Source organism: Rhododendron vialii, chromosome 8a (genome assembly GCF_030253575.1).
Source record: "Rhododendron vialii isolate Sample 1 chromosome 8a, ASM3025357v1".
NCBI lineage: Eukaryota > Viridiplantae > Streptophyta > Magnoliopsida > Ericales > Ericaceae > Rhododendron > Rhododendron vialii.
The window spans coordinates 31,366,859-31,390,455 of NC_080564.1; the positions used below are offsets into that span (position 1 = coordinate 31,366,859).

At 40.6% G+C, this 23,597-nt stretch overlaps 2 protein-coding genes across 7 annotated transcripts; one reads left to right on the forward strand and one right to left on the reverse strand.

Moving 5' to 3' along the window:
* Positions 1 to 1,906: 1,906 nt before the first annotated feature.
* Positions 1,907 to 13,572, reverse strand: LOC131335313 (mitogen-activated protein kinase kinase kinase 20-like). Of its 4 annotated transcripts, none has more exons than XR_009202493.1 (3): positions 11,937 to 13,572; positions 9,268 to 9,355; positions 1,907 to 2,815 (listed from the first exon to the last, which is right to left on the reverse strand). XR_009202493.1 is itself a non-coding variant. In XM_058370622.1 (2 exons), exon 1 carries the CDS (start codon positions 13,262 to 13,264, stop codon positions 11,975 to 11,977), a length of 1,290 nt encoding a protein of 429 aa, XP_058226605.1. In that variant the 5' UTR covers positions 13,265 to 13,572; the 3' UTR covers positions 11,073 to 11,157; positions 11,937 to 11,974. The 4 variants fall into 4 exon arrangements, 2 of the variants coding, with proteins under 2 accessions (XP_058226605.1, XP_058226606.1); XR_009202492.1 differs by lacking the exons at positions 1,907 to 2,815; positions 9,268 to 9,355 and adding exons at positions 11,056 to 11,157; positions 11,241 to 11,320; XM_058370622.1 differs by lacking the exons at positions 1,907 to 2,815; positions 9,268 to 9,355 and adding an exon at positions 11,073 to 11,157.
* A 2,226-nt stretch (positions 13,573 to 15,798) lies between these two features.
* Positions 15,799 to 19,395, forward strand: LOC131335315 (zinc finger BED domain-containing protein RICESLEEPER 2-like). Of its 3 annotated transcripts, none has more exons than XM_058370626.1 (4): positions 15,799 to 16,062; positions 16,264 to 18,462; positions 18,576 to 18,653; positions 18,755 to 19,395. In XM_058370626.1, exons 1-2 carry the CDS (start codon positions 16,030 to 16,032, stop codon positions 18,226 to 18,228), a joined length of 1,998 nt encoding a protein of 665 aa, XP_058226609.1. In that variant the 5' UTR covers positions 15,799 to 16,029; the 3' UTR covers positions 18,229 to 18,462; positions 18,576 to 18,653; positions 18,755 to 19,395. The 3 variants fall into 3 exon arrangements, with proteins under 3 accessions (XP_058226609.1, XP_058226608.1, XP_058226607.1); XM_058370625.1 differs by having other exon boundaries at positions 18,761 to 19,395; XM_058370624.1 differs by having other exon boundaries at positions 18,802 to 19,395.
* Positions 19,396 to 23,597: the final 4,202 nt, after the last annotated feature.

Consider the following 23,597-nt stretch of genomic DNA (forward strand, 5'->3'; position numbering starts at 1 on the left):
ATATAGCTACACAAAAAGGTGTTTGATAGAATCATAAATTTATTAGTATTTTTATCTTGATCAACACATCAATGATTCTCATTCAAGAAGCCCAACGACACTTACAAAGAATTCCATCCAAAACTTAGGTCTTTCATGCACGAGCCTCGAGCTCTCTATTACATACTGCAAAAACGAACCGAAAAAACTAGTAGCAACATTCTAAAAATTTTCTATACCAGCTATGATTTGCCTCAATTCTACTTTTTTTTCTTTGTCCATCCACTTCTAAAGCGTGAAACGAACTTGTTGGCCAAAGCGAATTCAAGAACATGTGCTACTTCCACCCCAATAGAACTAATGGCAAGTGGTCAAATTTATTTGCCAATAGGCTTTCTAATTTTATGAAGTTTCTTACATTTTTTCTTTTTGAACGTTGACTTACACTTCCAATAAAAAACTACTAACTTCCACTGAAGCTACGTGCGTAAGCCAATACCATGAGTATTGACTTACGGAGAAAGCTATCGTGCACATAGAGTGCACCATAGAATGTTACGTATTTTTTTGGGTGTATGTTACAAAAGTTATTTGTTAATTACTATAAAGAGGTGTTTTTTTTCTTAGAAATATGGTAAGGGTAGTTTTGGAGCTAGAATGGTACGAGTCATTTTATGCGCATTTTTTGAGTCTGTTACGAGTGTGTTTGGTGTATGGTACATATTTTGTTTTGGCTCACTCGTTACGAAGTTTTATGGTAAAACAGTTACATATTCTTGAAGTTAAGAACAGGGGTATATGGTACATCCCATAATAATTACGCCTTTTTTCATTAGTTGAACTTTCTGAACAAATAAAGTTTAATGCTTAACAAGCTTAAAAAATGTTCAAACTTTATTTGTTTGCCTAACAAGATGATCTCGAACGAGTTTTTAATGAGCAAACACGAATTCAAACTCACCTAGCTGCTAGCTCTTTTTGTTTAGTAAGTCCACCCGCAACATTTTGGCTCCCGCCAGTGAATAGTGAGATTGGTCCCCCGAAAGTTAGTCTGAGGCAAGTTGATCCGGATACTTTGAGTTATCAAAAGATAAAAGTCTACCCGTGACACTGCTTTTATTCCTTTACGTCAACCCAACGTGAGCAAAATATATATTCTGATACCGTGGTTGACTTGAGAATCTTCATCATCAATATATCACGCAATTGAAAATCTTTCAGGTTGAATTTAGAGTTCCACATGAATTTGACCATTTCAAGTGAAGCTTCTTAAATGGATGGATTGAAGTTTATATTAGGGGTTCCACATGAATTAGGCACCGGAACTAAGAGTTTGCTCTTTCCTAAAGTCTCAAATTAAAAACCTCTCAGGTGCTATAAAATTCTTTTGGGACAGTTCATACATAGCTTTGCTCCGGATTTACTTGGGCTCCTTGCACGTAGGATTGGACCCCCGGATCAGTCGAGGTGCGTATAAACTAGCCCGGACCTATAAAAAAAGATGAAGAAGAAGTTTATATTTGCGTTTGACATTTTTTTTCTATACGAACATATCTTCACCAGATGAACTTTCTACTCCTAGTTTCTAACACCACCAAAAGTCAGTCAAGATCCTTTCCATTTTGTGTTCTTCATGTGGACATGAGATTTAAAATGCTCCTGTCAAAATCCTTTCCAAGATTTCCGAACGGAAAAACAAAACTGTTTGAACTTCTATACAAACTTGTAAAAGCTACACCAAACGTATTCTAGATTAAAGTTTTAAGTCTTTTTAGTAGATACTTCAAAAATTAAGCTTATAAAAGAAAAAACTAGAATTCATAGGGTCCGAGAGGAGCACAAGTGTGCGTCGATGACAAAGGTGTGCTTTTTCCAAGAAAATCTCAATCTGCATGTACGTACGTGTTTATGGTGAAACAGAAATAAATGCAACAATATCACTTTGTCATAATACTAAATCCATCCAAACTAGAGGTACATATCTTGAAGGCCATTGACTTTGAGCTTTCATTGATGAAGCCAAGTAGTACAACAGCTAATAATGCACTCTCAGCATTAGGAAACGAATAAATTTGTTTTGTAACACTAATCAACATTATTCTATACTTGATATCAGCTCAGATTGATGCCAAGCTGGGATTTGATGGTGATTTTTCAAGCAACAGTCCAATGCTTGATACTTGGTGGGTCGGTGGGGATGACTTTGGAGGGGGAGGCAGTGGAATCCATGCCCTGCCATACTTGGCCGTAGTAAATGATGTCTCTTTAGTCGGTGGTGCTGATGTTGTGGATGGAGGCGGTGGACTGGTTGCCCTGCCATAGCCAGACATAGTAAATGATGTCTCTTTAGTCGGTGGTGCTGATGTTGGGGATGGAGGCGGTGGACTGGTTGCCCTGCCATAGCTAGACATAGTAAATGATCTCTCTTCAGTTGGTGGTGCTGATGTTGGAGATGGAGGCGGTTGACTGGCTGCCCTGCCATAGCCAGCCATCATAAATGATCCCTCTTTAGTTGGTGGTGCTGATGTTGGAGATGGAGGCGGTGGACTGGCTGCCCTGCCATACCCCGCCATCGTAAATGATCCCTCTTTGGTCGGTGCTGCTGATGTTGGAGAAGGAGGAGGTGGACTTGAGGTCCTTCCGTACTTATCCATTTTACCACAAAGAAAGTCTCTTGACATCGCTTTGACTGGCGATGGACCTGATGGTGATGTTGGAGATGGAGGTTGTCGACTAGGGTTCGTCCCATGATCAGTCTTCCTTCCAAAGAAGTTACAGGATTGCTCTTCTATGCATGGAGATTGGATTAACTGAATCAATTTGTCCAGTGGGTGTTCTACAGCATAACGAGAAATGTAGTTTAGATGACAAAGTGAAACTAAATCTAAGCAGATACTACGACAAATGAAGGAACCCAATGTAGTGTAGTGCTAAACCAGAGTCAAACCAAGCAAACACAAACACACAACACAGAGAAACACAAGGATTTACGTGGTTCCCCAATAATCGGGTACATCCACGGAGGGGCAGCGGATTCACTATATTTACTGGAGGAGGATTACAACAATCACTCAGACTCACACAGTATTGCCTCACAATCTACTCGTGTATCACTCTCTTCTCTCTGATTTCTGATACAAAACTTTGAGCCAAAGGGTCTCCATTTATAGGCCATTCAAAGAATGGCTGTCATGCCATTTTCAACAAAGGAGGCTGAAGGATACTCCACAAAAGAGGCTGAAGGATACTGGAGTAAGAGTCAAAGATTTCCCTTCATTTTCCACAAAGGAGGCAGAAGGAAATGCAGGCGTGGGTTGGAGCCACAAAAGTCAACAATCTCCACCTTGGCGACAATCATTGAATCAACACTGCCCTCTGCGCCCTTAGGCGCGCACTACTCGAGAGATGTTGATCAAGTCCAAGCAATGTTGGAACTTGATCCCTGTAACCACTTTGGTGAGCATATCCGCAGGGTTATCTGCAGTCGGAATCTTCTGAAGAAGAACATCCCCTTCCTCTACAATCTCCCTGATGAAATGAAACCGAACATCGATATGCTTGGTGCGGGAATGGTGAACCTGGTTTTTCGCCAAACAAATGGCACTCTGACTGTCACAAAAAACCTCCACGTTTTTCTGAGCAATTCCCAAGTCCTCAATCAAACCATGTACCCAAATAGCTTCCTTGAAAGCCTCTGTCACTGCCATATACTCTGCCTCTGTAGTAGACAAAGCCACCGTTGACTGTAACGTTGACCTCCAACTGATTGGCCCTCCAGCAAGTGTAAACACATACCCTGTAGTCGACCGTCGCTTATCTAGGTCACCAGCATAATCGGAATCCACGTAACCAACCAAATGCTGACCAAGTTTTCTGTTTCTCTCGTACTTCAATCCAATATCCACAGTACCCTGAAGATACCGTAGAATCCATTTCACAGCCTGCCAGTGCTCTTTCCCTGGATTGTGCATGTATCGACTGACCATGCTAACTGCGTGTGAAATGTCCGGCCTCGTACAAACCATAGCATACATCAAAGCTCCCACAGCATTGGCATAAGGAACCTGAGCCATTTGCTTCCGTTCGTCTTCCTTCTGCGGCGACATCGATGCACTAAGTTTAAAATGAGCGGCCAAAGGTGTACTGACAGGTTTGGCTTTCCTGTCAATCCCAAATCTCTGCAACACTCGCTTCAGATACTGCATCTGAGTCAAACAAACTGTGCCTTTCGCCTTGTCCCGCTGAATTTCCATGCCGAGTATTTTCTTTGCCTCCCCGAGATCCTTCATGTCAAACTCCTTACTGAGTTGAGCCTTCAGTCTGTCAATCTCCACCTTGCTCTTACATGCAATCAGCATGTCATCTACATATAAGAGCAAATAGACAAATGATCCATCCGGGAGTTTGCAGAAGTAAACACAATGGTCAAAGTGACTTCTTGTGTACCCCTGCTCCATCATAAACCGATCGAAGCGCTTGTACCACTGTCTCGGCGACTGTTTCAACCCGTATAGCGACTTCTTCAGTTTACAAGCCCAATTCTCCTTTCCTGCAATTCTGTAACCATCTGGTTGAGCCATATAGATCTCTTCATCCAGATCTCCGTGTAGAAAAGCGGTCTTGACATCGAGTTGGGCTAACTCAAGGTCAAACTGTGCTACCAATGCAAGCAAGATCCTGATCGACGAATGTTTGACGACAGGGGAGAACACCTCGTTGTAGTCGATCCCCTCTGTCTGTGCGTAACCCTTGGCTACCAATCTTGCTTTGAACCTGACTTTCTCAGATCCTGTACCTTCCTTCTTCGCATAAACCCACTTGCAGCCAATAGATTTCTTGCCCTTGGGAAGTTGAACCAAATCCCATGTCTGATTCTTGGAGAGTGAACCCATCTCCTCATCCATCGCCTCTTTCCACTTGTTACTATCTGTACACTGCACTGCCTCCCGGTAAGTGGAGGGGACATCATCGTCTGTCACTGGAAGTGCATAAGCTACTGTATCAGCATATCGAGCAGGTTTCCGGATTTCTCGCCTCGGTCTGCTGGTTGCAATGGATTCTGGCTGCTGTGGTATTTCCTGTAATGAAGCCTCCTCTTCAATAATGACATCCTGATCAACGGGTTGATCCTCAGGACGGCTGACTGTCTGAACAGTCTTGGCTGGAACAAGGGGAGTCTCAACCTCCGCCTGTTCTGAATGCTCCACCTGCTGCTGGGCATTCGGCTCCACATTCTCCTTGGAAGGAACCTGCTGTAACATAGCAGATTCGTCGAAAGTAACATCCCTACTTAGAATCACCTTCCTGGACTCGGGACACCAGAGCCTGTATCCCTTAACACCTGAAGTGAAACCCAAGAAAACAGCTTTCTTGGCTCGTGGATCTAACTTGGACTCAGTTACATGATAGTAAGCAGAACAACCCCAAACATGTAATGAATCATAATCTGTAACTGGTTTCTCAAACCATACCTCCATCGGAGTTTTCCCTCCGATTGCTGCTGACGGTAAACGGTTGACAAGATGGGAGGCATATTTGAGAGCCTCACCCCAGAACGCCTTGCTAAGCCCGGCATTTGACAACATGCACCGAACTTTCTCCACCAAAGTACGATTCATGCGCTCTGCTACTCCATTCTGCTGCGGCGTCCCCGCAACTGTGAAGTGTCTGACTATCCCCTCCTCCCGACAGACTTGGAGAAAAGGATCTGACTTGTACTCGCCACCGTTATCTGACCTCAGCTTCTTGATTTTCCTTCCTGTCTGCGTCTCCATCATTTTCTTCCACTGAAGGAAGATTGGAAGGACCTCATACTTGTGCCTCATGGTATAAACCCAGACACGTCTGGAGAAATCATCAATAAATGTCACGAACCATCGTTTGCCTCCCAAAGTTACATTTTTGGTCGGCCCCCAAACATCTGAATGAACATAGTCAAGAATCCCCTCTGTGCGGTGAACTCCAGTGCCAAACTTGACTCGAGTTTGTTTGCCCAATATACAATGCTCACAGAAGCCAACTTTCCCTGTCTTGGCCCCTTTCAACAAGCCTTGCCTTACTAAACCCTGTAAGGCCTTCTCGCCAGCATGCCCTAAACGCATGTGCCATAGCTTGGATGCATCGTCTTCGTCTGAGCTAGTAGTAACGGCCACTCTCCCTATGACTGCGCAACCGTCTAGGAAATACAAGTTTCCTTTTCGGCTACCTTTCAAGACAATGAGCGCCCCTCGAACTATCTTTAGCACTCCACCCATCATCGTAATCTTGTATCCTTTCACATCAAAGGCTCCAAGCGAAATGAGATTCTTTTTCAAGTCCGGAACATACCGAACGTCTGTTAGCACCCTAATCGTCCCATCATGCAACTTCAAACGGATTGAACCTATCCCTTGGACTTTGCAAGCGGTGTTATCGCCTAGCAAAACAACTCCTCCATCGAGATCTTGAAAACTCGAGAACCAGTCCCTGTTGGGACACATGTGGTAGGAACATCCCGAATCTAGTATCCACTCATCTGAATGGTCAGGTGATGATGAAACTAATAATGCTGACTCTAGATCATCCTCTGTCTCCTCTGCAACATTTGCAGCTGGTTGTTTGTTCGGACAGTCTTTCTTCCAGTGCCCCTTTTGACGACAAAGGGCACACTCGTCTTTCCCCAATCTTCTCTCTACAGACTTCCCCCTTGATTTTGAGCGAGACCTCCTTCGCCCTCCACCACCAGTCCTCCTAGTGTCGGTTCTGCCTCTTGTTGTCAAAGCTGATGCGGACGGGTCACGGTGAGCTTGCTGATCCCTCTTCCGTACCTCGTTATTCATCAAAGCATTTGAAACGTCATTAAACTTGATTTCTTCTTTACCGTACAATAAAGTAGTAGTCAAATGATCATAAGTATCAGGCAATGAATTTAACAACAGTAAAGCTTTATCCTCATCTTCTATGGAAACGTCTAGATTTTGCAAATCAGCCAAAATCTTATTGAAATTGTTCAAGTGTTGGTTCATAGTCGTACCTTGCACGAACTGGAACCCGTAGAGCTTCTTCTTGAGATACAACCGATTCTCAATACTCTTCGTCATGTACTTGTTTTCCAATTTCTCCCATAGCTCTTTAGCTAACGTTTCCTTCATCACGAAGTATTTCTGATCCTTCGTAAGACAAAGTCTGATGGTGCCACAAGCTTGGCGATTAAGCTTTATCCAATCCTTGTCTGAAATGTCGTTCGGCCTCTCCTCTAACGTAATATCCAACTCCTGTTGATACAGAACATCCAAAACTTCGCATTGCCACATGCCGAAGTTACTTGTTCCGTCAAATTTCTCCACCTCGAACTTAGCATTGGAAACCGTATTCCTTTGCCCATAACTGCTCGAAGTGACCTTGGGATGCTCGGTATTCTTCTCTGCAGATGAAGAAACTTCCGAGGTCTCCTTAAACTCTTCTTCCGCCATTAGAACTCCTTAAACTCCACCCACGTGAATATCCGGTGCACAAAAAACACCAAAAACGCGCTTTTTAGCCAACCAACGGACAAAACACCAATGTCGGAGCTGAGTTACGGAAAACGGAGTGCGGCGTTGGATCCGGAACGTCGAGAATAGTCAGGAACTACTACTCACTTGCTCAAATCAGAGTTGAAACGGCTCCGAAAACGCAAAATAACACCTTCTGGAATATTCCTTGGATCAGAGAATATTCCCTCTGGTTAGGACTGACTGGACCTGCTGACTCAGCAATAAATGCTGACTGGGCGCTAATGACTGGGCCTTTTTGCTGATGTGGCGCACACCTGGCGCTGATGTGGAAAGACACGTGGCTGAATACGTGGCTGATGACTCATCCTCTCTGATGATGTGGCAGATGACGTGTCTGCTGACTGGGTGACACGTGTCGTGCTGACTGGGCGTAACCTTCTGGCCTTCTGAAGCTTCTGGATCGATGATGTCAAGCTGACATCAGCGTCTCTAGGGGAGCCAGTAGCACTGGATAATTTTCCCTGGCTTTGACTAGTCAAAAAACCAGCACCTGGTTTTCCTTTTGAGAAGCAGGGAATAATTTCCTTCTCCCAAGAAAATTGACCCCACGTTCACAGAACCATCTTCTTCAGATATATAAAAGAAAAACAAAAGATAAGACCCACTGTTCTTATTCTTTTCCTTTAAGCACGCACTGTTCTGGTTCCAACTTCAAACCGCAGGTGCGGCTTGCTCCGACAAAGAACGGCGACGGCGATGGCTGTTCCGAGATCGTCTCGCCGAGGTGCACAAGACTTAATGATCAGATCTATTTTTCGATCACTTTCCAGTTCTGCGATTTCTGGACAGAACTCGTTGTACACGCAACTCCGTCGAACGGACCGTGTGGCTACTGTGGACCTCCGTTGTCGACGGGCCTTGGTGCGTTGGAATCGTCTCGATGAGATGCACTAGACTCAGTGCTCAAACTGAGTGGAGGATCAGAAATCCGTGCTGTGATTTTCGGACAGAGACCCTGAAACAGAGACAACAATGGTGTTTTGTGTTCTTGGTTGCCACTACACTGCTCTGATACCAATTGTAGTGCTAAACCAGAGTCAAACCAAGCAAACACAAACACACAACACAGAGAAACACAAGGATTTACGTGGTTCCCCAATAATCGGGTACATCCACGGAGGGGCAGCGGATTCACTATATTTACTGGAGGAGGATTACAACAATCACTCAGACTCACACAGTATTGCCTCACAATCTACTCGTGTATCACTCTCTTCTCTCTGATTTCTGATACAAAACTTTGAGCCAAAGGGTCTCCATTTATAGGCCATTCAAAGAATGGCTGTCATGCCATTTTCAACAAAGGAGGCTGAAGGATACTCCACAAAAGAGGCTGAAGGATACTGGAGTAAGAGTCAAAGATTTCCCTTCATTTTCCACAAAGGAGGCAGAAGGAAATGCAGGCGTGGGTTGGAGCCACAAAAGTCAACATGTAGTGAAACAACTTCTGAAATTAATAATTATACGGTCTGCGTAAAAGCTTTCTTGATGTTGGGGAAATTCATAGGTGAGTGAGTTTTTTCCAACCTCAGAGGCGTAGGGGAGGTTTCATTAAACCAGGGAAAAAATGGGGTACATGGGGAACGAAAAGGCCTTTTCCTCTCTCCTAACAAAATAAAAATAAAGACAAGACCAAATAAAACAATGCCGTTATTAAGTTAGAAGAATTGTCACTTAAGCAAGTGAAGTGAGCCATCAAATCCAAGCACCAGCTATAGGCAGGAACCAATATGGTTGACGGCAGATACATTACCTGGTAGAGTTCTTGCTGGAGTTTCAGGAAAAGCAGAGAAAAAAATGAGAAACAAAGCATTAACCATGAGTGCCTTCATCTTCCTCTGCTGTTAAGACACAAAAGACAATTCAGTTACGTGTATATATAGCCACAGAAAGGCGCAGGGTGGTGTTAAACAAAAAACTTTTAAACCTCATTTCTTCCCTAGTATCTATGAAACATATATAGCTTTCAACTTAATGCTTTATGGTCTGTGAGCAACCACTACAAAAGTGAGAAAGAAACTACATGGTCCAAGCAAAATCAAGAAACGCGTGCGACTTTTTCCTGCAATAGAACTCTTGATAATTGGGCAGATTTCCTTTATGTATGTGCTTTCTGATGTTATAAAGTTTCATACTTGGTATTATATACATTGAATTCGATTCAGGGAATAAACTAACTCATCCACTGCAGTAGGGAATAAGCTTTAAGCCAATATCACTCGTGCTGATTTTACACAAACATGACATCAAAATCACACTGTCAATCCAAGGTGGAAAAAGTATTCTCATACCGTAGTTACTCCATCACAAGAAAGACGACTAATTTGACTGGAGAATAATCTCTCATAGACACTGCAATAAAGATCTCATTATTTGAGCTAGTCTAAGGAAAAGTTTTCAGGGGTGAGGCGCTTGACCCTCCATGGGGCGAGGCATTGAGGCGCAAGCCTTTAGATTTTTTATTTTTCAAATAATTAAATTAATAAAATAACTTTATAATACAAAAAAAAATGTGCATTTCAGTTAATGACTTACCTTATTAGCTAATAACTAATTGAGAAACCCTATAACATCACTTTATTAGTTATTAACATTTTATCTTATTAACTTATCACTTTATTAGTTACACTTAGTAAAGGAAAACATAGCACAACTGTTTAACAGAGCACGACTGTAGATGCTGATCGACTTCAACAAGGCAGGAGAGAGACAGAGAGAGCGGGGGGGGGGGGTGTTGAATTACGAAATTACCAAAATTAGATTAGGAAAATTTCTCTTCTGAGGCTTACACCTCACCTATTGGGGCGTAAAAGGCGACTGAGGCATACGCCTCGGTGCGCCTAATTTCCTTAGGCGACTGACTTTGTGGTTCACCGCCCAAATTTTCACGCCTTAAGGCATTTTAGCATTGCCTCACCGCCCCAACGCCCCGAGGCGAGCCTAGAAAACGCCTTTGAAAACATAGGTCTAAGGTAAGGTTTCAAGGAAAACTTACCATTTCAAGTTAAGCCTTTATACACGGAAGTCAGCATCAGAGTGTATTGATGAGATGTTAAATTAAACTAATCAGATTGACCCTTTGTATTGCATACGCTAACCACTTCAAAATTAAACTAATCAGATTGAACATAAGTTTGCTTTCAGTTTATTAATAGCTCCACGGGCGAAAGTGAGGCCTAAGGCCCAGTCTTTGGAATAAAGTTTACATTCAAGTTTCAGTGCAATCCCTTTTCCTAGTGGATGTTCCACCACCTACAAACTCTCAACCAAGAAACATCGTATGTTAAACCTCATTGAACACGCGCATGCGGTCCTGAAAGAGCAACTTCAACTGAATTCTAAAGGCCACTATAGTTGACTCAGTTCAATGTTGTAACAGTGAATCGAATGCGTTGAACTACTGTTCATGATTACATAGCGGCCCAAGGTTCTTTGAGGCTCATATTGAGTCGTTGGAATTTGGGGCCTTTGCCAAAAGGAATAATGGTTATGAATAATCAGGTTACCTTAGGCGATGGGCATTCCACCTTAGTGCTGTCACTGCTGTGTGTAAGTTTCCAACCCAGACTTTGAACTAAATATCTAGAGATGGTTTTTCTTCATGGCTTGGAAGTAGAATGCCTCAACGCAAGTGCCATGATTTCTGTAACAACAGCACTTGTTTATAATATGTTGTTTATACACAATGGAAATGACCTAGATATTGGCTCATCTGCGAATTGATACCTTATGCATATGTGTTCACAAACTGGAAGGTGGGCGAGAAACGATTAGGACGGATTAACCATTTGCTGGAATGAGAATACCTGTACTGAGTACATTAGTTGAACAGCATTCATGACATTGTGGTTCATATAAGCAGTGCTATATAGAGATGCGTTAGCCGCATTCTGCATCCGGGTTTCAATAATTTTGTGTACATTACTGTTCTTCACTAGAAGAGTAAGCTTTTTATGCTAGGATTGTTACTGACAAATTTCAAAGAACACTCCCTTTTTTTTGGATTTGAGGCCAAAGTGTCTGGGGTTTCTACTTCCATGTTGCCACCTCTTGATTATGAAGGTTTTTCATATGGAACTTGTGCATTTACTTGCCTCTATTTGACAAGAAGACATCACAACGATTCTGTAAATTACCAACAGAACAAAACTGCAAAAATAGAATGTTTTTCTCGAGAAACTAGGTCACCGTACAATGAAACATAACCCAACTATCACTGTGGTAACAAGATAATGCAATGATTTTTTTGGTCATAAACAGAATCCGTTCTGAGTGACGAACAAATTCCCGCTCAATCAATAATATAGCAAAAGTAACTAAATTTACTAGAACTTCAACGACGACATGAGATGACTAAGATGCCATCCTATAGCTATCTTTATATGATATCTACCAAAGAATTCATGTAAATGATCACTATACCTATAGTATATACTTCCCCAGACACATACGATAGACTGCTAACCACCAGCTGGAATGGTAAAACCAATGGCACGCTGCTGCATGGTGTTATTTGGGACCTGTTTTGACGTATCAACCAAATCATCTACGGTGGAGCCTGCAATGTCCGCACTTTCTTGAACTTCCAATATCTCTTCTTCGCCAAAACTAGAAAGCCCATCATTGTCAATCTCATGCCCCTCTTCGAACCAAGAAGAAAGGAAGAGTTCCTCTTCAGATACAAAGCTACAATCCCCAGAAAGTGAGGAGTCACTGCACTCATCATCAGTCTCGTATAACATAAACGAGGAATCAATCTCATCCGCATCTAAGTACCCATCTTCCTCCTCAACTACATCAAAATCGTCAACTAACCCTTCAACAAATGAGTGATTCAATAGCATATCAGCCGTCAATCTAAACATGGTCTTCCTCGAAAAACAACCCTTCAAAAACTGCCTCATATCTTTTGATAACTCATCCGGAATTTTAGGTGATTCGTGACCTTGGCCAATCAGACGAAGAAGCTCCTCCCCATCCAAATCTCCCTTTCCAACCCACGGAGGCTTTCCGGTTATCATCTCAAGCACAATACACCCAAAAGCCCAAATATCAGAAGGAGGCTCTTGTACATTATCAACTACTACTTCAGGTGATAGATACATAGGAGTACCTCTCCAGTAAAACGGATCAACCTTCCTCTTCTTGTTATTACTCTGCTTCGCCCTCTTCGCCAACCCAAAATCCCCAATCTTCGGCTTGAATTCGGTGCCACCAAAACCACAGCTCTTAGGCACAAGCAATATATTACCCGGCTTCAAATCGCAGTGAACGTACCCACGCCCATGAATATGATTGAGCCCTAGAAGAATAGACCTGGCGTAGCGCTTCACATGAGACTCAGGCAATCCGCAACCACCGGCTTTCTCAATCAAATCAGCTAGGGTTCCACCAGACCCATACTCCAGCAACAAGTTATAGACCATCTCGCCATTTTCGCCCGTGGTAATCTCTTCCCCAAAACACCCAATTATATTCGGGTGCATTCCAATGTTGCTCAAAACCTCCCTTTCCTTCTGAATTGTGCCGGAAACAGAGACTTCGGCCGATTTCACGGCCATCAGAGGAGGAAAGCAGCCATATTTGGAGTTGGGTTTCTTAGAATTGGCCAAATAAACAGACCCAAAACTTCCTTGGCCAATCATTCCACCCCTAAACCAGGCCACCCCATCCCCACCGTAGGCATCACAGACACTCCTCTGCTTCACCTCCTTACGCTGACCGTCTTCTTCTTCTTTCTTCCTTTTCATCTCTCTCTCTCTCTCTCTCTCTCTCTCTCTCTCTCTCTCTCTCTCTCTCTCTCTCAAATTCAGTCCTTAACTGAACTTCTATGGCCTCCAAATGATTTCTTGAATTTAGGGTTGCCTCTCTTTCTCTATTTTACACACTGGGGTGAATGATGATAAATAGAAGAGGAGAGACCAAGTCATCTGGGAACAGGTTTAGGGTTTTTTGAAAGCTGATCAATTGACACGGTTTTGCGGAGCAAAAAGACCGAATGAGACCATGTTTTAGGGTTTGAAGGAGGGGGAGTATTCTCTGAAGTTTCTAATTTAGTTTTGTTTTTTCGTATTTATTACCACAAGCAGGCAAGCAGCCGTCGTTTCTTGCAAGGGTTTTCGAAGCTTCCAATTTTTTTAACGAATTAACGGTCATGTGCTCGTGTACGAGTGATGTTGGCTGTGCATGAGAATCTAGCCAATCACAACTTAGCACTTCTGGCCAAACAACCCCTTTAGACTGGTGTCATTTGTTTGACCTAACTAGGCTGATAAACGAATCAGCAACTCGAGTATGATCTGGCTCTTGTTAGTATTTAAAAGCACGTAAAAGATTGATCGTTAAGTTTTCATACCAAACTCGAATAAGTTATACTTCAGCTCGTCGTATAAAATGTTCAAGTTATGCTTGATTAATTAAAGCTTATTTTATGCTTGATTAATTAAAGCTTATTTTAAATTGGATTGTCTCATAAAAAATTATACTTGAACATGTTTTGAAGTTACCCTCTTGACCTCTCCTTAGTCAAAAGGGTTCACTCTACCTCTCCCTAGTAGGGGTGTTACGAACCCGACCGGACCGAAAAAGACCGAAAAAACCGAATATTTGGTTCGGTCTTCGGTCGGTCCAAGGCCATTTTTTGGGGGTTCGGGGTGGACCGAACCGAACCGAACTAGGTTCGGTTCGGTCTCGGTTTTCTGAAAATTTATACGCACCAAACCGAACCGAACCGATTACGGACCGAACCGACCGAACCGACCGAACCTAAATTGGACCGAACCGACCGAACCGATTGAATAATATATATTATATATAATTATTAAATCCTTTTAATCTTGACCGTCAATCTATTAGAGCTTTAATCGTGACCATCCACTCCTCCCAAACCCTACTCTGTTATACTCCTTCAGTCTTCCACTCCTCCAAAATCAGAAGAGTCCCCGCAGCCACTCCATTTCCATTTTCCCCTCACTCCCTCAGTTCTCTCCCTTCTCTCTAACGTTAAACCTCCACGATTTGCACCACCGTGCTCCACCAGCGCCGTCCTCGCCTCCGCCGCCCCCATCACGTACGGCGCCTTGTCCACCATCCCCGATTATCAACATCAGCACCGCAATCAATCTCCATCCGCCACCACTTCGATAAGCAGATATGTTCTCTCTCTGTCTCTTTCTCTCTCTCTCTCTCTCTCTCTCTCTTTGTCTCTCTGTCTCTCTCTCTCTGTGTAACGGTGTAAAATCAGAAAAAAAGAAAAAGAAGAAGAAACGATGTTGCCTGTTGGTGTGCAAGATTCGAGGGTGAAGACCAAAACTGAAAATCGGAGATCATTTACGGGAGTGAAATATGTAAACAAGAAGTGATTTTTTTTTCTCTCTCAAAACCGTTTTCTTTTTTTTATAACATTTCTAGAAAACTTATACAGAAAAACCGAATTGAAAATCGGTGAGACCAATTTTGATCCGATTTTACACTGTTGATCTGTTTGTTGCCTGAAAATCGATGTTGAAAAACCGAATTGAAAATCGAATTTTCGGTGAGACCAATTGAAAAACCGAATTGAAAATCGATGTTGCCTGTTGATCTGTTTCTTTTTTTTTTTTTCCTGATTTTACACTGTTTTTTTTTTTATCCGATCTCTATCGTTTTTTTTTTTGAATCATTTTACACTGTTTTTTTTTTTAACCCGACTACCTGTGCACCAAAGGTATTAGGCGCCTTTTGGGGTTGTGAGTTCACTTGGATGGCGAGATCGGACACCAGTGAGGGAATGAACACAGTTTCAAATTCAGGAGACATTTTTATTTTTCAGGAATTGAGCATAGATGGCCCATAATCACGTCCAACAAGCTTGGATTTCTCCAATTTTGGGTTTTTGTGGATGACATAATTTGAGAAGTTCTACTTTCTGTTTCCAACATTGTATCCAATTTCGTTTCCTTCACAAAAAATATGTTATTTGTCCTTGTACCCCCTGCTTCGGGTTAGGTTATTAGAAATACTTATGGGCCCTAGTATATCAACTAGGTCAAAAGTCCAGACAAATTATCAAAACAATAGGCATGTCCTAGTCAAATGCCTCTAAAAAATGGTTAGTGGGGCTGACCAGACAAGCCTCAAACACCTTGTGATAAGCCGGCTGCCAGCTGAAGCGATATATGCTTGATGGCCAACCTACCGATACCTTTTTTTTTTCCTGATTTTAGTATTATGTAAATTGTAAAGAATCATTTTTTTTTTCCAAATCTCGAACCAGCAAGAAAAATCAGTAAATTTTTTCCTGAGCTCGAACCAGCAGATTTTTTATTCTTTCCTGATCATCTCGAACCAACAGATTTTCCATTTTGATTTTTAGATAATACTGGGCTAAGTTCCGTGAAGCTACGAATCACCTGATTTTTCGTTTTCTGTCTGCAGCTATTGAGAGAGATTTTTCAAAGGTGTAGGGGCACACTGGCATTGGCTGAGCCCAAGCTTTAGGCTCACGTGGAATTTCAACCTCGACGACGCCAACAAAATGTCTGACCATGAGCTTGACTATGAGCTTGAGGTATTCAATCTCAAAATCCTAGTTTATTAGTATTTGCAATATACTTTTCGTATGAGCATGAGGTGATGGACTGAAAATAAGATTAATGCATGAACTTTAGAGTTTGGAGCATGAGAACACAGTTTATAAGTTCATATACAATTTCATCAGATTACTGCCTGAAAATTAGAGTGTGATTATGTTCATTGTAATCTGTTTTAGATGGATGATATTGATGATGATGATGATGATGTTATGGATGATGCTGCTGAGTTTGATATTCCTCAGAATGCTGAATTAAACGATGATCAAGTGCCTGAAATTGAAACTAAGATTGAGTCGAAAAAGATTGTTGGTAGTATTAGTAATAAGAGGGCTGCTTGTTGGAAACATTTTTACTTTATTACCCCAGAAAATCATCCGAAACCTAGGGCTGCATGCAAATGGTGTCGAAAGGATTATGCATGTCATTCGAAGCTCAATGGTACAAAATCACTTACTCATCATCTAAAGTTTCAGTGTTTGAATTATCCCATGAGCAAGAAATTCACGGGTAGTAGGCAAAAACAACTTAGTTTTCAAAAAAAGGAACACAATGGCGAAACAAGTGCAGACCTTGTGCCTATGACCTTCAGTGTTGACGCATGTAAAAGAGCACTAGCGAAAAAGATAATAATTGATGAATTGCCATTTTCATTTGTTGAGGGTGAAGGATTCAAACAGTTTATTGAAGTTGTTCAACCAATGTGGAAGCCTCCTGGTAGGCTTGTGATGGCCAAGAACTGCATGCTTATTTATGGGGAGGAGAAAATGGCATTGAAACAAATAGTTAAGCATCAAAGGTTGTGTCTTACAACGGACACTTGGACTTCAGTCCAAAATTTGAATTACATGTGTCTTACGGGACATTTTATTGATGACAATTGGAAATATCAAAAGAAAATTCTGAATTTTTGCGTAGTTCCTAATCACAAGGGTGATACTCTTGGTAGGATGGTTGAACAATGCTTGTTGGATTGGGGGATTGATAAGTTTTTAACTGTTACGGTTGATAATGCATCATCGAATAGTCTTTTGATTGCTTACTTGGAGAGAAAGACCAAACATAGGAAGACCACAATTTTAAATCACGAGTTCTTGCATGTGAGATGTTCAGCACATATCTTGAATCTAATCGTACGTGAGGGATTGCAAGAGATTGATGACCCAATTGGAAGGGTGCGAAATATTGTAAGATATGTGAGGTCTTCCCCTTCTAGAATGGCAGAGTTTTGGTCTTGTGTTGAAAAGGAGGGCATTACATGTAGACTTAAACCTTGTTTGGATGTGTCTACTCGTTGGAACTATACATATTTTATGTTGGAGAGGGCTTTAACTTATCAAAAGGCTTTTGATCGTTTATGTGATGACCCGTCCTTCAAATTAAATGTAAGAGAGGAAGAGATTGATGAGGCGTTTGATGATGTTGATGGTTTTGAGGGTATGGGTAGAATAATTGAAATTGAGAAAAGAAAGAAAAAGAGAGGGAGAGGGCGGAAGGAAAATGTTGGGGCTCCAACTTCAAGTGATTGGGGAAAAATCAAGTTGTATGTAAAGTTTCTTCGAGTGTTTTACCTTGCAACTTTGAAATTTTCGGGTTCTTTGTATGTTACTTGCAATGTTTTTTTTGATGAAATGGTGTTGATTCAACAAGATATTGTGAAGTTGTGTGAAACCGATGATAGTGAATTGCGTGATATGGCACTTGGTATGCGTGAGAAGTTTGATAAGTATTGGGGAGATTTTGATAAGATTAATCAAATGTTGATGTTTGCGGTTGTTCTTGACCCTCGTTGCAAAATTGGGTTTTTTGAATATTGCTTTCGAAATACTTTGGGATATGATAAGACGGTGGTTGGTGAGTTGACGGATAATATAACAAATGGAATTACCCGTTTATTTGAATGGTATGTGAAGAATAATGCAAACTCGAATGTGCGTAGTCAAGAGGTTGGGGGATCATCGGACAAAGGAGATTTGGATGGAGTTGAAATGGAGATTGGTAGTCATAAATCTTTGAAATCTCAATTTAAGATGCACATGCAAAAGGAAACTAACATGGCATGCAAATCAAATTGGAAAAGTATCTTGCGGAAGCAAGTGAGGATGATAGTGACAAATTTGATGTTTTGCGTTGGTGGAAGTTAAACTCCTCTAAGTATCCAATTGTTTCTCAAATGGCACGAGATGTGCTAGCTATCCCTGTGTCCACGGTTGCTTCCGAATCCGCTTTTAGCACGGGCGGACGTGTGATTGATCCTTATCGAAGTTCTCTCTCTCCGAAGACCGTGGAAGCTCTTATTTGTACGCAACAATGGATAAGGAAACCAACTAAAATCAATATAAAAGAACAACTTGATGAGTTGGAGCAATTAGATTCGGGTACTACTCTTTTTAGTTCTTGATTTCTTTATGTTATGTGGTTCTTAAATATCTTTTACGTTAAATGTCTTAGTTGTTTGTTTTTGTTTGTTTTTTTCTTCTTATGTTTGTAGTTGTCTTGGAATCAATTGATAACGATTAAGGAGTTGGTGGCAACCGTTGCATGCTGCAATTGTTTTTTCATGGTTGAGGTAAATCCTAATCACATATACATCTTTTTTTGTTTGTTGTAATTTTTTTTTACTACTTTTCGTTTTTCTTAGTATTTACTATTTTTTATGTTCAAAATGAGGGCTAGATTGTTGGCAACTTGGCGTATTTTGAAGTATGGTGGTGCAGTTTTCAAGCTGGGGATGGTTCTATATTCTGCTGGTTCTGCATTTCGTAGCATTTTGTGATAATAATGACTGGGATTTTCATGGGATTTTGTTGACATTAGTGTTTTGAATTTGGTAGATTTTAACTTGAACTTGGAAGTATGGTGGTGTTGTTTTCTGACGGACACTTTAACTGTATTCTGCTAGATTGTTGGTATTTTGTGTTTTTGTGATGGCTGTTTCTGTTTTTTGAAATTTGGGATGGCTGCTTCTGATGTTGCAAAAACTCATATAACAGTGGTGCTAAGGATCGCAAAGTTAGGATTCTGGGTGTAATTTTTTATTTTTGATGCAAGTATGCTACTGCTATTGTATTGCGAAAGTTAAGTAGTTGGTTTCAAACTATATTCACTCTCCATTGGGTTATTTGTTCAAAGGTTGTAAAGATTCAGTGTTCAGCTCTTGAATAAATCGTGAGGCATAGAGACAGAAGATGATTTGGCCTCATAGCTGTCATTAGAGCTCCAAAGATGGCAGCTTGAAATTGTGCACTGTATCGTATTGCGATTGTGCTTTCACAAGAATATTTTGGTGAATGGATGTTTTGAGAGTAATATATCTTGTTCTCCTTTTCTTCGGCCGTTTTTCCTTTTGTATGGGAAGATTTAATTCATAGTGGAATCGATCGGGTTAAGCCAGATTTTTTTCTTTGATAACCCACTTTTATTGTGATGAGCATAGGGATTCTCTCATTGGTCGGATAATGCAATCCATGCCCAAATCTTCTACTTTAAATAGAAAGCTCAATTCTTAAAATCTCAATTCAATACAGAAAGAGGGGATTTTTATTTATTTTTTATTTTTAACATTCACAACAAAAAGCTTTGTTGTATCAGTACAGAAATAGAAAGCTTTGTTGTGAGCAAAAACTCTTCTTTTGCCATTATCAAAAAAACTGGTGAAATTGGCCCACAAACAAAAAATAGCTTTATCAAAAAATCAGAAGCAATGGGCTTATTTTTGGCCCACTATTAATTCTTTTTAAATTGGCCCATTTTGAATTTTTTACCTTTGGCCCAACTAGGCCCAATTCGGGCAGCCCGAATTCCCCGAATTTCCCGACCGGACCGAATTCACCCCGAACCGAATTGGACCGATTGTATTTTCGGTCGGGATCGGTCCTACCAATTTTTTCCCCGAACCCGATCGGTCTTCCATACCGGTGGACCGAACCGACCGACCCCGAACCGATAACACCCCTACTCCCTAGTCAGCAATTGCCTAGGTGAGTTTGGTAGGTGAAATTACCCTCTTGTCCTTCCTCAAAAAAACATGTTTTGAAGTTCATTAAGTTTTCAATTCAAGTAATTTGAACAACAAATTACTCAACTCGATCATTTATCACCCTTGACCTAAGCTAAATTGGCCCCTTTTTTTTTATTCCTTTTATCTACGTTGTGTACATAAGCACTGTGTGTTAGATGGTGCGTTAGTTGTACAAGGATTTCCAGACGCGCACTATGTGGTGTAGTGTACCGAACGATTAAGGATCATGATAATGAGACCTCGGTGGAGCATACCAGTTGTAACGACCCGGATTTTTGACCCAATTTTTTTTAATACAAATTTATATTGTTAAATTTTTAATTCAATAATTAATTAGATTGAATAATTAAAATATATTATTATGTGTATAATTGATATTATTTGCATTATTATATAAGATATGTATTTAAACTTTAGAGATACAGAAAATCAGTGATTCATATTCATCTCTTATCTTTCCTATCTAAACCCTAAGTAGAACTCTATTCAAACTAACTCTCCACTTCTCTATCTCTCATCCTATACATAAAAGCGTCTAGATACATTCTCACCATGTACATACATGCGTCCACATACATTATAATTGAAAACCCCCCAAATGTGGCACTTGTCCCCCATCTTTTTATCATTATCAGTATCACTCTCCTTCCTCATTCCACCACTTCTACACTTATCCTCTCACCTTTTCACTACCTTATTCTCTCTCATTATACATACCCACATAAATCCGAATATTGAACACCAGTATACTATTTTACTCTCAATTATATTGTTGAGTCTAGAATAGAGAGAGAGAGAGAGAGAGTTGTGGCCGTAGGTGTGTGCACACCGCTGCTGCGGGCCCTGTTGGAATGCCGCCGGACGCTGCCCCGAGATTTCAAAACCACCATGGCGATCTACGGACACCGTACAACACTTATCCGAACTTAGAATCGCGTTTGAGGTAGTTTTCCGAAAACCCAAAACCTTTATCTGCATTTTAATGGAGTTACTTAGATTTAAAGTTTATTGAAGATGATGATCTGCTGTTAAATTGTTAATTTATTTTTAGTTCTGTTTATATTAAAATTCAGTTCGGCTGTGCTGGAATGATTAGTGTTATACCCTGTGAAAATTTATGATCGTTTAACAAGTGTTTGATTGTGAAATTATTATTGATGTTGCATTGTTAATTTGTATTTGAGTGGACGTTTACGTGTCTAATAAATTATTGGGGTAAATAAATATTTATGAAACATTAACAAGAATATTTTATAAGTAAAAATTTATTTAGATTGTAAACAAGAAATATTTTAGATTATATATTAGTTAATCTTTAACTCTAATAAATATTGACTAGAATGGCCTCTCATAATTTTGTTGTTATAAAAATCTCATATTAATATTTAATATAGTTAGTAAATACTAAATTTAACAATAAGTATTTTTCAATAAAAATTTGTTTGTAAAATCTATGAATAATATGAGAGTTAAAGAAAAATGTATAAATAGTAGAAATGTTTTATAAAATTTCTAAATGAGAGAAATAGACTTAATTTTAAGTGTAGTAATTAATTGTTTGACTGAATATTATTTTGTTACTCACATGATAAATTCTATGACATGATTAATTTTATCGCATGGTTATGTGTTGTTAGTACTTTTAGTTGAAATGTTGAACCGTGTGATATTTTGTTGTGGCTGTAGATTGGACAAATAGGTTTCACAGGGTGGTTACGAGTAGTGATTCATGTAGACGATGTTAAGTAAATGGAAATTGATAAAGTGTTGGAAGTGTGATTGTGTGGATTGTGATTTGAGCCATGGTGATGGCAAGGGTAACCTATGGGGCCCTGTGTTGAAATGGGTTACCTGAGGGGCCCGGTGTTGTGACGCTAACGTATGATACGTCATGGGAAGTTTCTCTTCGAGGAAGAGAATGGGTCCCATGAGACGGTTATAGTTAGTGAGACGTTAATGTATGATACGTCATGGGAAGTTTCTCTTGGAGAAAGAGAATGGGTCCCATGAGACGGTTATAGTTAGCGTGGGGTAGTGGATGTCCGATTCTAATGTACGATACGTCATGGGATGACTCAATCCTCCTGTTATGGTCTTAAGTGAGAACATACTCGGTACATAACTTAGATGCGCTCACCTAGGACCCTGGTGCAGGACAAGCAAGAGGAAGGGTGGACCCATGAGACGATTGTAGTTAGTGGATGTGGGAGGAAAGGATCTCGCGGAGAGAATCCTTAGATTACATGTAAGATGATGGATAGTAAAGAAAAAGACGATGTGTTATTATTTTGTACCTTCGGTGTATTATGAATTATTATATTGTTGATCTGCATATTGTGGTATTGGGTTTTAGGATTTCTACTTAGTGAATTATCACTCAGGATACGTTTGTATCCTGGCAAATCGTTTGCTTCGGCGTTCAATTTGCCAGAGTGTGCAGGATTCCACAGTGGAGCAGTTGATACAGGTGGGACCCCCTGGAACGGAGTCTGGGCCAACATTGCTTGGAATTTCGTATCAAAATTAGAGTCGCTCTGGAGTTGCTTTTATTAAGTAAATGTACATAGATTTTTGTATTATTTTGAAATTGTAAATTTTGTATAAGGATAAATAGGGGCCTAATATTTTGTAAAATTCAGTGTATTTTAGGGTTAATGCTTCCGAAATTCTTTGGAAAATCGGGGCGTTACACCAGTGCACATTATTATACCCCGTAGTGCAGTAACGCTCTATGGGAACCCATAGTCTAAGTCACGAAAAAAAGGTTCGACGTCTCTTCATAGACTTTAACCTCAAGTATATCTCTTGGAATCCAAGGAATACTACCAATGTGCTAGGAGCCACAACTTTTAGTTTAACTTTCTTCATCAAGACGATGAAAAACTTGTGGTATCAGATTGACTATTTGTCTTGCATGCACCTTGAGTTTAAGCCAAGGGCCGACACTGGCAGAATCCCCGCCCGTATGTGTTGGAAAATGACCTAGATCACTACATGACGATCCTCCAAAAGCACTTAATAATTTTCCTCAAGACACAGTCATAAAAACTCATTATTTGAGCTGGTCTAATGTAGGGTTTCATCTTTCAACAAAAACTTTACCAATTCAAGCAAGCCTTTACTTTACTAAATGGAAGTCAGAGTTCATTTACGAGATGTTAAATTAAACTAGTCAGATTGACCCATTGTAATTCACGTTAACCACTTTCAAATTGAACTAATCAAGTTGACCAAAAAGGTGCATGAAAGTGAGTCTTTGGGATGAAGTGTAGGGGATGTTTGACCATGCACCCTGGCAACTATCGTATGTTAAACCTCATTGAACACGTGCAGAAAAAGCTTACATACTAGTATAATTGACTGGGTTCAATGCTGTAACAGTGAATCAACTACGTACGTTGAAATAATGTTAATTACTTTAACTCCTACGTAATTAGGAGTTTGCTTCTTCAAAAGGTCACAGCAGAACCAGTCCTGAGCTAAAATTTGAGT

Bases quoted from the DNA above. Each gene is read 5' to 3' on its own strand.
- LOC131335313 (XM_058370622.1), bottom strand. From the start codon at position 13,264: ATGAAAAGGAAGAAAGAAGAAGAAGACGGTCAGCGTAAGGAGGTGAAG.
- LOC131335315 (XM_058370626.1), top strand. From the start codon at position 16,030: ATGTCTGACCATGAGCTTGACTATGAGCTTGAG. The intron at 16,063-16,263 runs GTATTCAATCTC...AATCTGTTTTAG, and splicing joins AGCTTGACTATGAGCTTGAG to ATGGATGATATTGATGATGA.